At 55.4% G+C, this 15,251-nt stretch overlaps 1 protein-coding gene across 1 annotated transcript; it reads left to right on the top strand.

Moving 5' to 3' along the window:
• The first annotated feature begins 1,174 nt into the window (after positions 1–1,174).
• MAFB (MAF bZIP transcription factor B) lies at positions 1,175–4,532 on the top strand. The gene has a single exon (XM_032420009.1). It carries the CDS (start codon positions 1,219–1,221, stop codon positions 2,188–2,190), a length of 972 nt encoding a protein of 323 aa, XP_032275900.1. The 5' UTR covers positions 1,175–1,218; the 3' UTR covers positions 2,191–4,532.
• Positions 4,533–15,251: the final 10,719 nt, after the last annotated feature.

Consider the following 15,251-nt stretch of genomic DNA (forward strand, 5'->3'; position numbering starts at 1 on the left):
CTGAGCTGGCCTCAGCTCCAAGCCTCGGGAGCTCAGGGTTCCGTGCGTCTGGCTGGGGAAAGGAATTGAGAGCCTTTCGGCCGATTCTTTCTCCTCTCCCTTCATCTTGTGCTTTTGTGGGTAGGGTGAGCGCGGGGAGCGGCTGGGCAAGGGGAGTCCTATCTCCGGGCTCGGCCACCGCACCCGCCAGGAGGGGAACGGCCCCTGCTTGGCCCGAGGAGGGTCCCCTGAGCCTGAGAGTTGGATTTGAACACAACTCTTGGAGCCGCAAACCAACCCCCAACACACAAATACGCGCAGACCTGCAGAAACACAGGCAGGCACGGCACACACTCTTACGGGCCCGCAGCCGCGCGGCGCACGGAACGTCCCCCACTGGGCGGGGGACGCTGGGGAACAAAGGGCCCGAGAGGTGTCGTCCCAGCGCTCCTTCTGAGCCTCCGTGGGGGTGACACGGGCTGGAGGTGGAGGAGCGAAGGGTAAAGAGCGAGGAGAGCGCACTAAGGGGTGGAAGGGGCGGCCAGGCCTACGGGGGGGGGCGCGCCCCGAAGGCGAGCGGGCGGGGGCCGGGCCCCGGAGGGTGTGGGGGGCTGGGCCCGGGCCCGGGCCCGCCGTTCCACTGGGCTCCAGCCCTCCGCCAGGCCTCCGCGGCTCTCCGCCGGCTCGGGCCGCCGGTCAGCTGACGCGGGGGGCGGAGGAGCTGTCAGGCGCGCCCCGCCCTGCGCCGCCGGGCCGCGGGGGCCGAGCAGCCATTGGCCAGCGCGCTGGGCCGCCCGGGCCCCCGCGCCCCGGTGACATCAGGAAGGCGATAAAAGGCAGCGGCGGCGCCGGATCCAGCACAGCTGCACCGCCGGGCTGCGAGCGGCTGCGATCGAGAGAGCCCAAGAGCAGGAGAGCTAGAGAGCGAGCGGCGGGCGCTTGCCCGGCGCCTCCCCTCCGCCCAGCCGCGCGCCCCGCTTTGCTTCTCCACCCCTCCCGACTCGGCCCGGCCCCGGCGCGGCCACAGCCCCGAGCTCTGGGGCGGCGCGGGCAGCCTCGGGACTCTCCGGCGCGCCGCCGCGTCCCCAGACAAAGGCTTGGCCGGCGGCCCCGGCCCGCTGCGCCCTCGGCTCCCCGCCTCCCGGGCTCGCCGCTCTTCGCCCCCGCTCTCGGCTCGGCGCGCCCCGGCCGGCCGCAAAGTTTCCCGGGCGGCAGCGGCGGCTGCGCCTCGCGTCAGCGATGGCCGCGGAGCTGAGCATGGGGCCCGAGCTGCCCACCAGCCCGCTGGCCATGGAGTACGTCAACGACTTCGACCTGCTCAAGTTCGACGTGAAGAAGGAGCCGCTGGGGCGCGCGGAGCGCCCGGGCCGGCCCTGCACGCGCCTGCAGCCGGCCGGCTCGGTGTCGTCCACACCGCTCAGCACGCCGTGCAGCTCGGTGCCCTCGTCGCCCAGCTTCAGCCCCACCGAACAGAAGACTCACCTCGAGGACCTGTACTGGATGGCGAGCAACTACCAGCAGATGAACCCCGAGGCGCTCAACCTGACGCCTGAGGACGCGGTGGAGGCGCTCATCGGCTCGCACCCAGTGCCGCAGCCCTTGCAGAGCTTCGACGGCTTCCGCGGCGCGCACCACCATCACCACCACCACCACCCACACCCGCACCACGCATACCCGGGCGCCGGCGTGCCCCACGACGAGCTGGGCCCGCACGCGCACCCGCACCATCACCACCATCACCAAGCGTCGCCGCCGCCGTCCAGCGCAGCCAGCCCAGCGCAGCAGCTGCCCACCAGCCACCCTGGGCCTGGGCCGCACGCGGCCGCCGCGGCGACGGCGGCTGGCGGTAGCGGCAGCGTGGAGGACCGCTTCTCCGACGACCAGCTCGTGTCCATGTCGGTGCGCGAGCTGAACCGCCACCTGCGGGGCTTCACCAAGGACGAGGTGATCCGCCTGAAGCAGAAGCGGCGGACCCTGAAGAACCGGGGCTACGCCCAGTCGTGCAGGTATAAACGCGTCCAGCAGAAACACCACCTGGAGAACGAGAAGACGCAGCTCATTCAGCAGGTGGAGCAGCTTAAGCAGGAGGTGTCCCGGCTGGCCCGCGAAAGAGACGCCTACAAGGTCAAGTGCGAGAAACTCGCCAACTCCGGCTTCAGGGAGGCGGGCTCCACCAGCGACAGCCCCTCCTCTCCCGAGTTCTTTCTGTGAGTCGTGGCCGGTCCCGGCCCCCGCCCTTGCCCCGGCCCGGACTCCCCGTCCCGTGTCCCCAGCCCCGGACTCCCCCGGATCCTGTCCCTGCCACGGCCCCAGCCTTGACCTGTTTGACTTGAGGGAGAGGGAGGAAGGGCGCACGGGACGCGGGCGACGGGAGGGCGCGCGGGCAGGCAGGGGACCTTGGCCGAGGCGAGAGCGGCTCGCGCCAGCGCCGCCTCCTAGACCCGAGCAGAGCCAGAGACAGACGAGGGGGTGGGAAGTCCCGGAGCAACTTTTCTCCAGGCTGGAGGGCGGCAAGGCATAGTCCCAAGGAGTCGCTAAGGCCGTCTGGAGACTCCTGGCTTTCTGAACTTTGCGCGTTAAGCGGGGGCCGCTGCGTCGCGGCCCGGAGCGCAGTCCAACCCAGGAAGAGAGCAGCGAGGAGAGGAGAGGAGAGGGACCCTGGCGTCCCAGCAGGCGCGAGGCGAGGCTGAGCGAAGGAAGGAAGGACAGAAGGACCTGTCTGTCCAGGGTCCGGAGAACACTGGCTCTCAGCCCCGAGACGCGGGCCTCAGTTAGGACGTTCTGCGCGCAATTCTCATCAGTTTTATTGCCTGCTCGATTATATAGAAAAAATACGAAAATCTGCATTAAAAATATTAATCCTGCATGCTGGACATGTATGGTAATAATTTCTATTTTGTACCATTTTCTTGTTTAACTTTAGCATGTTGTTGATCATGGATCATAACCCCCTTGTTTCTTTGAGTGAGAAGGGATGGCAGTGCAGAAACTCCGGCGGCTGCTTGCCGGGTTTCAGTCCCGGCTGTCGGCTTGTAAATACCCGCCCCGCCAAACCGCTTAGAGAACGTGGCAGCAAGCTGAGTGTCTTCGTTTGGGTTTATTATCATGGCATTATTTTTTTGTAAGTAAAAAAAAAAAGTTCTGGGCATTTTGCATCAGAAAACAACTTTGTCTTGGGGCACCCTTGGAAGTTGCATGTTTTCTCCCCTTTCCTGTCTCCATTTGGTCCTCTTGTCTCTTCCGCTTCAGTTTTCAATTTTGTTGGTGTTGAGAGAAAGAGGACTGGGGTCCCAGCTCCTGAGTACCAGGGCAGGGCAGCTGTCCAGTTCCGAACCCCAGAGCAGCCGGGTAATGTCTTCACTCCCACCTTGTCTTTTGGCGAAATTGACACCCCTCACTAGAAAGGAAAGGAGAACAGATCTTATTTGCTTTTTAATGCCATCCGAATCACCCCAGGGTCCCTTCAAAAGCCTCCAGACCCCTGCTAATTGCTGTGGCTGCCGAGCTTTTAGGGTGAGTGGGCTTGGCCAGCCCTGACACTGCCCAGTGGTGAACTAAACTTGTGTTGAACCAACCGCCACACTCAGAAAGTACCGGAAACCCAAACATTGGCAAGTAATTTTGCAACTTTCAAGCGCGTCCTTTAGACCAACACGTTATGTGTGTTTTTTTTCCCTGCTTTTGAAATAGCAGGTGAGTTATTGGTGGTGTCCCCCCCACACCCCCTTCAGTTGTATAGTAGTTATAGGGAAAATCTGGGTGTTTTTCTTTATTACTTTTTTTTTTTCCTGCAGGTCAGTAAAAGGATTTAAGTTGCACTGACAAAAATACCAAAATGAAAGCGTATTTTTTAGTTCCCATTTGAAATTGCTGGCGCTGCTGGCCGGATGCATTTTTGAGTTTGTATTAGTTGATAAATTAACAGTAATAACAAGATTGTATGAACCGCATGGTGCTTGCAGTTTTAAATATTGTGGATATTTGTCCTGCATCAGAAACGAGCTTCGGTTTTTACGGATTCAACTGTGTTGAAATCAAATTTGCTGCAACAGAAATTTGTTTTTATTTCATGTAAAATAAGGGATCAATTTCAAACCCTGCTTATGATATGAAAATATTAAAACCTAGTCTATTGTAGTTTTATTCAGACTGGTTTCTGTTTTTTGGTTATTAAAATGGTTTCCTATTTTGCTTATTAAAACCATGGAAATGGTGTTTATTTAGAGGATTCCGCGTTCGCCTGACTTTGACTTTCTTCCCTTGCCTTTTTAAGAGTTGCATCTATTTGGGGACACTCTCACTCTCCCTGGCCAATGGAGAAACAGACCATGTCTGGGCAAATCCCGCCCTTGCTTTTGAGTGTGTATGTACATGAGCCTCGTATGTGTTTCTGCTTCTCACTCTAGGTAGACACCTCATTCAGGAGCCAATTGTGAGCTGAGAGGGGGCACACTTTTTCGGGGCTTCAGGCTTGGCGATCAGGACGGGCCTGCTAGCCTGCCAGCTCCGAGGCAGAGATTGGCCGATCCCTAGAAGCCGGAGCCTCCTGATGGGGAAGCAGGGTCTTTTTGGCAATCAGGCTCAGTTGGCCCTGTCACTCTGGCCCTCTTGTCGGGGCTGCAAGGCTCTCAACTTTTTCCTGCCCAGTGCATCTTCCTGCCCAGAGTGAGAATGCCTGCCTGCCCTGAGTGGAGGCCTATGCCCCCTTCCCCAGGGCTTGCAGAAGCAAGTGGAATCCAGCACCAGGTTTTGGGGCAGAAGCCCCTTCAGACAGGAAGCCCTTCCTTGTGGACCTGTTTTTTTGGGGGTGGTGTGCCCTGGGCACACATGCCCCTCAGGCCTGGAGCCCTCAGACCCACAGAAGGGCACTGCATGGCTGGACCAGGATTTCAGTGACTCTCCGGATTGGGGGCCAGAGGGGGTTTGGGGCATCATTCTGGTACAGCAACTCTGACTGCAGACTGGGAGCTGGGCCCAGTACCTTTCCTTTGCCAGACTTAGAAGAGTCAAGATCTCCCACCTAGGTTACCCCAAACCCCCCCTCAGCCTTCTCAGAATCTTGTCTATAATTCAGAGTTGGCCTCAGATATTTCTGAGAGTCAGAGTGGGATTCCCACCCCCCATCACCCCTCCCAAATCCAGAAGGATCCTCTGTTCCTTTGGCAATGGCTGGGTCCAAGGGGCTTCTGGTCTCCTCAGACCTAATACCTACAGTCCCAGAGACCCAGCCTTCCAGCCCTGGGGTTCTCTGGCCCAGAGTTCCTAACATGGAACTTCGGGACCCGAATGCGGAGGTGTAGAGACCCGGGCTGCGAGCCCCAGCGTGAAGCTAGAGCCGGGACGAACTGGGGAGAAGGAAGCAAAGGCTAAAACTAGCAGGGAATAGATTTTGGCCCAGGATCCCTGGAATCCTGGGGATGGTGGTCGGGGTTTGGCAAAGACAGAGCAGGGAAAAATCCCAAACATAAGGAAGCAAATACTACCAGCAGCGATTTACATTTAGTAGTGCTTTGGTGTTGTTTAGTAGCAGTCAGAAGTTCTAGCTTGAATTAAATTCCAAGGCCCAGTTCATTTCACTAACCCGGAGATGTGCCTGGCCCGGGAGGCTTTGGCTGTGATCAGGGAGGAGGATGGTGGCTGAGTCTGGTTGTGAAGTAGCTCTACCCGAGTGCGCATGGATGAAGGAGCAAGGGGGTATGATTAGTTGTAGTTGTGTGTACAAGTGCACACGCTCAAACTTGCTAAGAGCACGCCCACAGGTACAAGTGTATCCCCTGTGGGGCGAAAGAGGTCTCGGCCAGGCTGAGCTCTGGAGAAGCCTCCTGCTGCTTGGATCCGGAGACCAAAGGGGATCACCTTGATTCCATGTAGTGGAGGTCTGACTCCCTTCGGAATAACCCCAAGCGGACTGGCTGGCGTCTCCCACCTCTAGAGTCACCTGGACTCTGCTTGAACAGCCTCTGGGCTGGGGAGGGTCGCAAACCCCGACATTGGTTTTCCTTCTCCAGAGCACAAAACACAGACACCAACCCAGTGCCGACCAGCATCTAGGATGACACGGTGGGTCAGGCCGTTTCAGAGTGACCAGTTACATCTCTGAGAAGCTGACCACCCCACCACAGAGTCCCACTGACACACTGACACACAGATACACAGACACCCACACCCAGCACCCAGACGGGTGCCCTCGCAGGCGCCCCGTGTCCCGGCACCAACCTATTATTTGAGCGCCCGTCGGCCCGGGACGCTTGCAGCCTCGAGCCGGGCAGAGCCGGCAGCACACCCGAGGAGGCCGGGACCTCGAGAGACTCCGGGGCGGGAAGGCCCCGGCCACGTCTCAGCCCGCAGCCCGCCGTCCCGACCCGCCGCGACAGCGCAGAGCCGGCGCGCGCGAGCTCAGGAAGAGCGAACTGGGTCCCGAGGCCGTCCGGCCCGCGCCAGCCCCGCGGCGCCCTGCAGCCCACCGGCTCCTTTCCGGTTCCCTCCGCTCCCCGCTGCTCGCGGGCCCCTAGCGATCCTCCGCGACCCCGGGGGCAAAACCCTCCCAGCGCCTTCCGCGCCCGCACAGGTGCCACGCAGCCAGGCCGGCGCCTGCACTTGGGGACGCACGCCGAGTCGGACACACACGGACACCGCGACGCACGTGGGGGGCACACACGGCGTCCCGGGAAGGTGGCTCGCTCCAGGCTGAGGCCCTGGCTGGGGCGGCCCGAGTCAGGTCCCGGCCGGAGCGAACTGCCCTCCGCCCAACCTCCAGCTGCTCTGGCCTTGCGACCCCCGGTCGGCACGGGTGTGCGGGAGGCTGTGCCCGCGGGATCGGCCGCCGCCACCTTCCGCGAGGGGTCGGGGATGACGCTCGGCGCGGCGTCCCGGGAGCCCGGGGTCCAGACCCGCGCGGCGGGGGTGGCGGCGTCCGCCCGGCTCGGCGGTCTCCCGCGGCCTTACTCTCTGCCATTTCCCTTTCCTGCAGCCCTTCCTCGGTAGACTCTTCACTTCGGAAAACTTTGTCCCTGCATTTTTCCTCCCAGTCCCTTCTGCCTTTCCTCCAGGCGCCGCCAGGCGAGGAAGGGCTCCGAGGGGCTCCGAGGTGTCGGGTAAGTGCGGGGAGGGGCGAGGGCCGGGAGATGGGGTCTGGGGCCCCGAGCCTCCTCCGCGCAGCTCCGGGCCGGGGTCAGCCACTCCGGGCTCTTGCCCTGACGGCTTCGGCTCCCCAGCCTTCCCTTGCATCCGACCCGCCAGCAACAGGGCTGGTGGGGACTGACCTCCAGCAGGGCCCCCGCTGGCGCTGGCGAGAGAGCGGGCCACCCCGGCTGTCGGTGGCAGGAGCTGGGGAAGCTGGGGCCGGGCCCTAGACCCAGACCCCTCTTTTGGTCACAGCTGGGCTTCCTTCCTTCGGTCCAGGGTCTCTGGGCATTTTTGTGGCAGGACCAACCCGGGTCCCTGTGAGAGGGGCCCACCTCCATCCCACGCACACTCTAGTTGTGCCTGTCCTCTCGGGCTCGGAGTGGGAGCTGCCAGGAACCCAGCAGCAAGGTCATTTGGCTTTTTCTGTGACTAGAGCTACGGCTTCTGCCGGCCAGGCAATTCCCCCCCCTTCCCCCCGCCCCCAGCCACCCACCCCTACTCCTCAAGTTCTTTCTCTGTGGGCCCCGGGAAACAGCTGGGTCTAGAGATTCCAGTGGGTCCCTTGTACGCTTACAGATGAAATACCCCCCCACCCCCGCTGCGCTTCTGAGCCCCTCTGTTTTCAGAAAGGAAAACCCAGAACTGGCTTCTTGCGTAACCCTTCCCTGTACAGCCTACAGTCTGAAGGCCTGGCCTCTCCTCCCAGAGATAGTAGTGTTTGGATTTGTTATGTAAGGAAGGGAGGATTAGAGATTTACTCTGCCCCTCCTCCCCCCACCAAAATAAAAGTCCTCAAAGGGCGCCTTTTGCAGACGGTGGTCTTTTCCATCAGCAGCCCTCCTAAAAGGAGTCAGTCTGGTTAAAAGAGCTGCTCCCAAGCTTGGGCCCAGCACTGTGCCCTCCGGAGACATGCCAGCTTGCATCGAAGGGAGAGTCCCTGGTCCAGGCTGAACCTGGTTGGCGGAAGAAGCCACCATAAGGCTTCCCAGGCTGGTGCTTACCTGGCTGGGAGGACTAGCTTCCTGTTGGAGAAGGCTGCTGGCCCCCTCTGCTGATGCTGGAATTCTGTCCCTTCTGCAGTTTCTGCTCCTGTGAGCAGGCGTCCAGGCTACGGAGAGCAGTCCTTTCAGCTGGGGAGCACACAGTCCCTGGGCCTTGCACGCCTGCACCATGTTCTACCGGCTGTTTCCACGCATCTTCCTCATATCTGAATGCCCTTCTCCACTGTGCTACACATATTATCTTAAAAGATGCATTTGGATAAGAGAATCAGAGCTAATTGTTCTCACTTGCAAGAAATTAAATGTAGGAGATAAGTTGTGGCTCCAATTTGGAAAACCATCTAAATTATTAATAAGGGCTTGTTCCGAAGCAAAACTCCGCACTAGCTGCCCCTCTGCATTCTTTGCATGTGAAGTTGTTTTCCTGTAAAATAGCAGCTGCTTCTTACACATTCCTTTTTATTTGTATCAAAAGGGGGATGCTGTCCTAAGGCTGGAAGAGCAGCCACAGAGGCAATGGGAGGAGGCCTGATACTTTCTGGAAGCCAGGTTCAGTGTGAGAAGGGGGCAGAAGTCCACAAATTCAAAATTTATGTCGCTGTGCTTTTCCTTGTAGAGTTCTGTGCGTTTTACTACAGTTTGTACTCCTTCCAGTAAATAGATGGGGGTGGTGGTGGGGGGAAGCCTAAAGGATGCTCATTTCAGAGCTGGAGAGAGCAAGGCAAGGCATCCAGCCTGGCCTGTGACTCCCCCATCAGGAATCAGGAGCTCACTTTTAAGTTCCCTTGTTTCTTCTGATGTCACTTTCACTGCCTTGACTGCGAGAATTTCCCACTGAGTTGGGGCCCTGGGCCAGGTTTGGTCTGGGGATTCAGCTCTGCTTTCCCTGAGTGGGCAGCAAAGGGCTCATTTCCCAACGCAGGGCTTGGCATCTGCCCTCCTTTGTGTCCTGGGAGCTGGAGCCTGGTACACATGCCCCTTTCCACAGAGAAGGGGCAACCAGGTCACGGAGCACAAGAGATGTGGCCAGATCATGAGGTTAGTCCTGTTACGACATTTCACTTACCTCTCTGAAGTGTGGATTACTCTCGTCCATGCAGATCAGAGATGGAAAAGTAGGCCCAGAGTAGGTGCCTCTTGCCCAGTGTCACCCAGTGGTGGACCTAAAGCTTGAGTCCCCACCTATCTGATACCAAAATTTGTATTTTTGCCACCAAAGTCCACAAGTTCACAATCTCTTATCTGAAATACCCGGGGGTTGGGGGGGGGGGACTTGGGGGAAAATAGGGAGGGGTGGGGAATAGCCCTTTCTTGGGGTGGAAGTTTCCTTTCTAATTCCTTTTGCATAGGGTAGTCACTTTCTTGGGGGTGTAATTACTCTTCTCCCTCCATAATGCTCCCTGCCCAGACACGGAGATGAGCAATGGGCACTTGGAGATCCAGCAAGACAAATATGACAAGGGGGTTGGAGGGAAAACTATAGCTCTGTCTCCCATTTCAATCTCTCACCAAGAAGCCAGCAGCTTATGGTGGTCCTGGTGTATGTAGGGGGGAGCATTGCTTGCTTGGGCATTGCTAGCCTGGGACATTGGTGCTTTTCATAATTCATCAACAAACCCCTCACCTTTCATGTGTTCTCAGTTGAACTTTCCAGTAAATGGATCATAATTAGCAGAGCAAGTGTCTGTAGAAGAAGCAGTCTCTAGGTGAGGCAATTTTGATGGAATCATCCTTAGTTTAACCACAGCTGTTTCTGGTGTGATGTGGAAACGTTGGACCTGCACACAGATATGCTTATGCCCTTAAGGCAGGCACATGCCTCAACACAGATGCAACTCATGCTGATACGCACAGAGGCAGGCATGTAGGTGCCCACGCTTAAATCCGCATGCACTTACCTGCTATATATATGCACTCTTGCACAGGGCGCACAAAATGCACACAATGATGCATATCCCTGCATGGATTTATACTTCCATTGAACCACAGCGATTATGTATATATAACTCTCACAAAATGCATATGGGTCCATGCACATCTTCCTATGCTCACATGCGCTGACATACGTGCATTGTGTATCGAACGCTTGCCTTCACATTCATTCGCACACAAGCACCACGTAACGAGTGAAATGTGGCACTGGCGGGGTTAATGGAGGCCCAGGCTCCCATAAATATTTATATGAAGCACTCAAGATCTCAAAGTGAGAGAGGAAAGCTCTCCCCACACGCCCCTGTAAATCACGCAGCTGCTGCGCGTTACCTGTCAGATCGAGGCTGTGCGATCGTGCTTGCTTCGGGAGGGTGCCCACGTACTTGCGGGCGCACACGGCCCTCTCCGTGCCTCGTCAGACATCCCGGCAAATGTGCCCACGTCGGTCTCCACTCCCAGGATTCTTCTGGGAGCTTCGAAAGGAAGCATTTCAATGCTGTTGGCTGCTGCAGGTGCAGAGTTGAAGGGGGAGCAAACGTGTTGTCCTTATCTGAGACTTGGCGTCTCCAGCGCAGACAGAAGTTATCCTGGAGAGACAGCACGTGGGGGCCCGGTGAGCAGGTGGGCGCAAGAGCGAGGTGGGGGTCCCAGGCTGATCCAGGTTTGCTATGGGGGGGGCTCCAGCTTCTGGGGCTGCTCTGACCCACCAAAACTTTGGGTCCCAGGAGCCCAGTGTCCCACTTCTCCACAGCTGCTGCAATCCTGAGTTCGGCGAATACTCTTCTTCCAGGCCTGCCACCCAAGACTATTCACTCAATCACGGAACAAGTATTTGTTGTGTGTCTTCCATATGCCAGGCATTGTGCTAGGTGTTGGCAATATAACAATGAGTAAAACCAGAAATCCTCCCGGTGAACAAATCCTCATAGAGTTTACGATCTAGTAAGAGAAAGAGTGAGCAGTTAGGTATTAAACTAATCAGTGCCCAGTTTCAAAAGGAGAAAGCAAGCTGGACCTCTGAGAGCATCTATACTACAATGAAGCTTACATAGACTGGGGAAAGAGTGGTCAGGGAGGACTTCCTGGAGGAGGTGATATTTGAGCTAAGATATGAAGCCTGAATAGGCATTACCCAAATCAAATGGGTAGGGGAAGAACCTTCTAGGTCTAAATTTCTTTCTGGAATAGGCTGATTATTCTCTTTGCTCAGGATATGGGCTTGAGCTATTCCCTCTCCCTCCACCATCTTCCCCCAGATAAAGCTGCGGCAGACTCCCTCACCCCCTTTACCTCCTTGCTCAGATCTATCTCTCCTTCTTGATGAGGCTTATCCTGACCACCCTACCTGACCTGGCAACCTGCTCCCTCTCTGCTCCCTGGGCCCTCCAGACCTGCCTTATTCTGCTCTGTTGTTCCTTTTCTTCTTTCCCCCCTCCCTGCACCTCTCCCATAATGCTAATCACCTTGGAACACTGGATTATTTATTCATCTATTGCTTACTTTCTGCCTTTTCCTGCCAGCACATAAGCTCTGTGAGGTCCATGTTTGATGGCTGTTTGGTTCACTAATGTTCCCAAGCACCATGAGTGGTGACTGGCATTGGTAAGACCCCAATAACCCAGTAATTGGCTGAATGAATATGCATTGAGTAAAATGTATTTAAAGAGGAAAGGGGTAATTTCTATGAAAGCATGGCTTTGAGGTCCTGGCTATCTATCTATCTTATCTAACTTTATCCATCTATGATCTGTCTATCATCTATATCTATCTAGTTTTTTGATACCCCTTAAAATAAATACCACTAATTTTTTAAAAAAGATTGTTTGCATGTCATCCACCAAAATCTTATATCCCTCAGTGGGGCACTTTGGGACACATTCTGGTATCTGTGAGGAGAGAGGCTGACATCTGATATGAGAGGCAGGTGGGGGGGGTCAGTGGGGTGGGACAGAAGGGAGGGAAGGTTGGGAGGGGGCCTGAACAGAGCTCAGTCTCATTGTTTCCCCTTAGATTCTTGGTGGGTCTTTGAAGAGAAAAAGGCAGGGGTGGGTGGATCAGAGATGGGTCTTGTTGGGATTCAGAGGGCAGGGAACAAACCAGCTTCCCTCCTGTTTCTGACCACCCTCCCTTCCCCAATTTATCCCCTCTCCCAATCTCCTGCAGAAAAAAAGGCTTCTCTTCCCCCCTTCCCTGTTGCTTTCTGAGCTGAGAAGAAAGCCTCCTAAATACTTTGTCCCCTTGACAAATTATTTTTAAAAAGAAATAATGTCTCTAAATCTAACATTTGTGATGATTTTCTTTTTTTTTTTTTGAAGAAAACACTCTACAAATCAACAGCTTTCTTGTTTTAAGCAATTGGTGAGGTTTGGAGAGCAGGCTGCTTGATAAACATACTTGGTAAACATCCAGAAAAGGTTGTATTCAGTGTCCTCAAGTCAAAATCAACCTTCCCCAAGCTCCTGCTTTGTGTTTCATTGATTCAGGAAGAGGCTTTCTAAAAGTGGAACGCAGATGAAGAGAGGTTGACACGGTTCCCGAGGACATTTCTTGTGCGTAATCGGGGCTGGGAAATGGAAGCGTATCAGCGAGCAGCCCCCCGACCCCACCCACCCCCTTGCGTTCTTCATGACTTTTGGTTCTTTACCTCACACTGGAAGGAATCAGGCATCAGGGCCAATTCACAGCTAGGTAAATAGAGTCAGGGGACTCTTGTTTCCAAGCAGAGCTGGGAGAGAGTGTGTCTCCAGGTGGCAGCTAATACCACCCGCCAGTGAGCTCCTCGTGTTGGTCCATGTTGTTCTAGTTCTTGAGAAAGAAGCCGATTTCTTGGGGGCAGATCTGCTTTCATATCCCCTCTGTGATGCATGCTTCTGGCTTTTTCCACCACTGCACCTCAGTTTGGAATGTCCCCACTTTGTTCTGGGTCCGTTCCCAGAGTCTCATAAACTCACCTTCCAGGCCCCACCCTAGACTGGCCCCTCTCAGGCTGCCAGGGTCTTCTTCCAAAAACTTATCTCTGGTCTCGTCACTGTCTTGTTTGCAAAATCAATAACCCACTAGTTTGTCTTTGCCCTGAAAGAGAGCAATGCCCCAAATTCCAGTTCCACCTAAATCGTGGCTTTGGCAGTCCAAGATGCTGAGCCAGATTCTGAGGGGATTTGGGGAAGGTCAGAGGGCAGAAGCAAAGCACAGAGCCCCTGGGAAGAGTCTGTCCTGGCCCTCAGATGAGAACCTTAAACGAAACCCCTATTTGCCTGCCTGCCCAGCTTCTGTCTCCTTCAGAGTCAACAGAGAGTGACCTCTCCCTGGGTTTTATACTTTTATATAGTAGGAAAGTCACACATCAGTTGGATTACAGACATCACATATCTAAAAGACTTTCCTCTTGCTTGAGATCTCCACAAAGGTTGGCTCCGTGGGGTTCTCTTGGGTGGCCCTCCTTCCTTGTTCTGTTTGCCTGAGGGAGGAGAGTATACCAGAAAACCAAGAAAGGTCCAGAAGCCCTGCTCTCAAAAAGTAGCTGCATTGGTTTGAACCTGATGAAATTGTTGATATGTAGTAGATTCATTCCTCAGATTACAGACCTGTGAGCCTGAAGTCGGTTCTTGGGACTCTGCCAGGGCATATCATAAAAGCGATGGTTTGTGGGTAGCAAAAGCACTTGGTGATTACTAGGACCCAGAATGGGGTCACTAAGAACATACCACGTCAGAGTCCTCCTGTTTCCATCTTTGAGAGCTAGACCAGGGGCTGTGGTCTCAAAGGTCCTTATTTGACAAACACTTTCCATATGTCTGGCACTTAAGTGTTTCTCAACTAGTAATTCATGTAACTCTTATACTAACTCTGTGAGCCAGGGGGATAGCGCTACCCCCATTTGCTGGATGAGGAAACGGTATCATCACAGAGAGGTTAAACAACTTGCCCAAGAATGCACAGCTAAATGGCAGTGCTGGGATTCAAAGGCAGGCAGTCTAATCCGGAGTCTGTGCTTTCAACTCTTGCACTGTGGAGCCTGGGGGTTGGATGATGAGTGAGGAAGAATTTGCAACTGGCTGAAAAATGCTTCTGGGATTTTATTCAGTGGAGACTTGACTCTGAGAGGAGAGCACCCCCCCCTACCGCTCCAGACCACCGGGCACCATCTTTTTGAGCCACCTGGATTCCACTGGGGACATTGCTTTTTTTTTTTTTTAATTCTTCTTATTGAGATAAAATGAACACATAACTTTATATTAGTTTCAGGTGTACAACATAATGATTTGGTATTTGTATGTTTTACAAAAAGATCACCATAGTAAGTCTAGTTAACAGCCGTCACCATTCACAGTTATAATCTTTTTTCTTGGGATGAGAAGAGATGTTGCTTTTAAATGAATTTTTCTGAGGTATTGGCAACTAGTCCTGCTCAGAAACCATCTATGGCTCCCTATCACGCCCAGGGCCCTTTCCAAATTCTTTGGCCTGGCCTTCAGGGCCCCGTGCCGCGAGCCCTTGCCCCTCCATCCTTCACTCAACATCGGGTGCTCCGGCCACCCTGACCCCAGCACCTGCCTTGGGTTCTCTAGCCTCCCCACCTTGGCCTGAGCTGTTGCCCCGTGAAGTTCTCTGCTGCCCATCGTCCACTCCTCTCTACATCACCTCCTTTTCAATCACTTCTAGGCCACAGATGCCAAAAGGAAGATACTGTCTTGTTTCTGAAATCCTCACTGGAGCTGGAGTGGGGGCCTGGCAGAAATTCAGGCCGTGGAGCCAGGTGGACCTGGGTGTAGACGCTGCCTTTCCTCTTCCTTACTGGGGGGGCTTAGGAAATTCACTTCACCTCTCTGAGCCTCTGTTGCCTCTTGCTAAAATGGGATGTATGTTGCCTTCTTCTGGCTGTAGGAGGGATGGGTGGGGCACAGCCTGTCTGTGGTATCTGAGGGGTGCTGGGGATGCAGGGAGCACCAGCTGCGGTGATGGCCAGCCGGCCCAGTGGCTGTCGCCCCGGGAAGATGCAAGCTCAGGAGAGGGCTGGGAAGGAGGTGGGACATCAGGAAATGCTCCCAGAAGCAACTTGGAAGGATAGACTTAGCCGCAAGCCCAGACTCCCGCATTGCAGCTGGGAGATTGTCAGGCAGGTCTAACCGGTTCCTCTGGCCAGGATCTCGGGCTGAATTCACACTGAAATTGATTGGCAGGGAAGGCCCTGGAAGGCGGTGTGCAAACCCCAGC

This window comes from Phoca vitulina, unplaced genomic scaffold (assembly GCF_004348235.1).
Source record: "Phoca vitulina isolate PV1807 unplaced genomic scaffold, GSC_HSeal_1.0 scaffold22, whole genome shotgun sequence".
Lineage (NCBI taxonomy): Eukaryota > Metazoa > Chordata > Mammalia > Carnivora > Phocidae > Phoca > Phoca vitulina.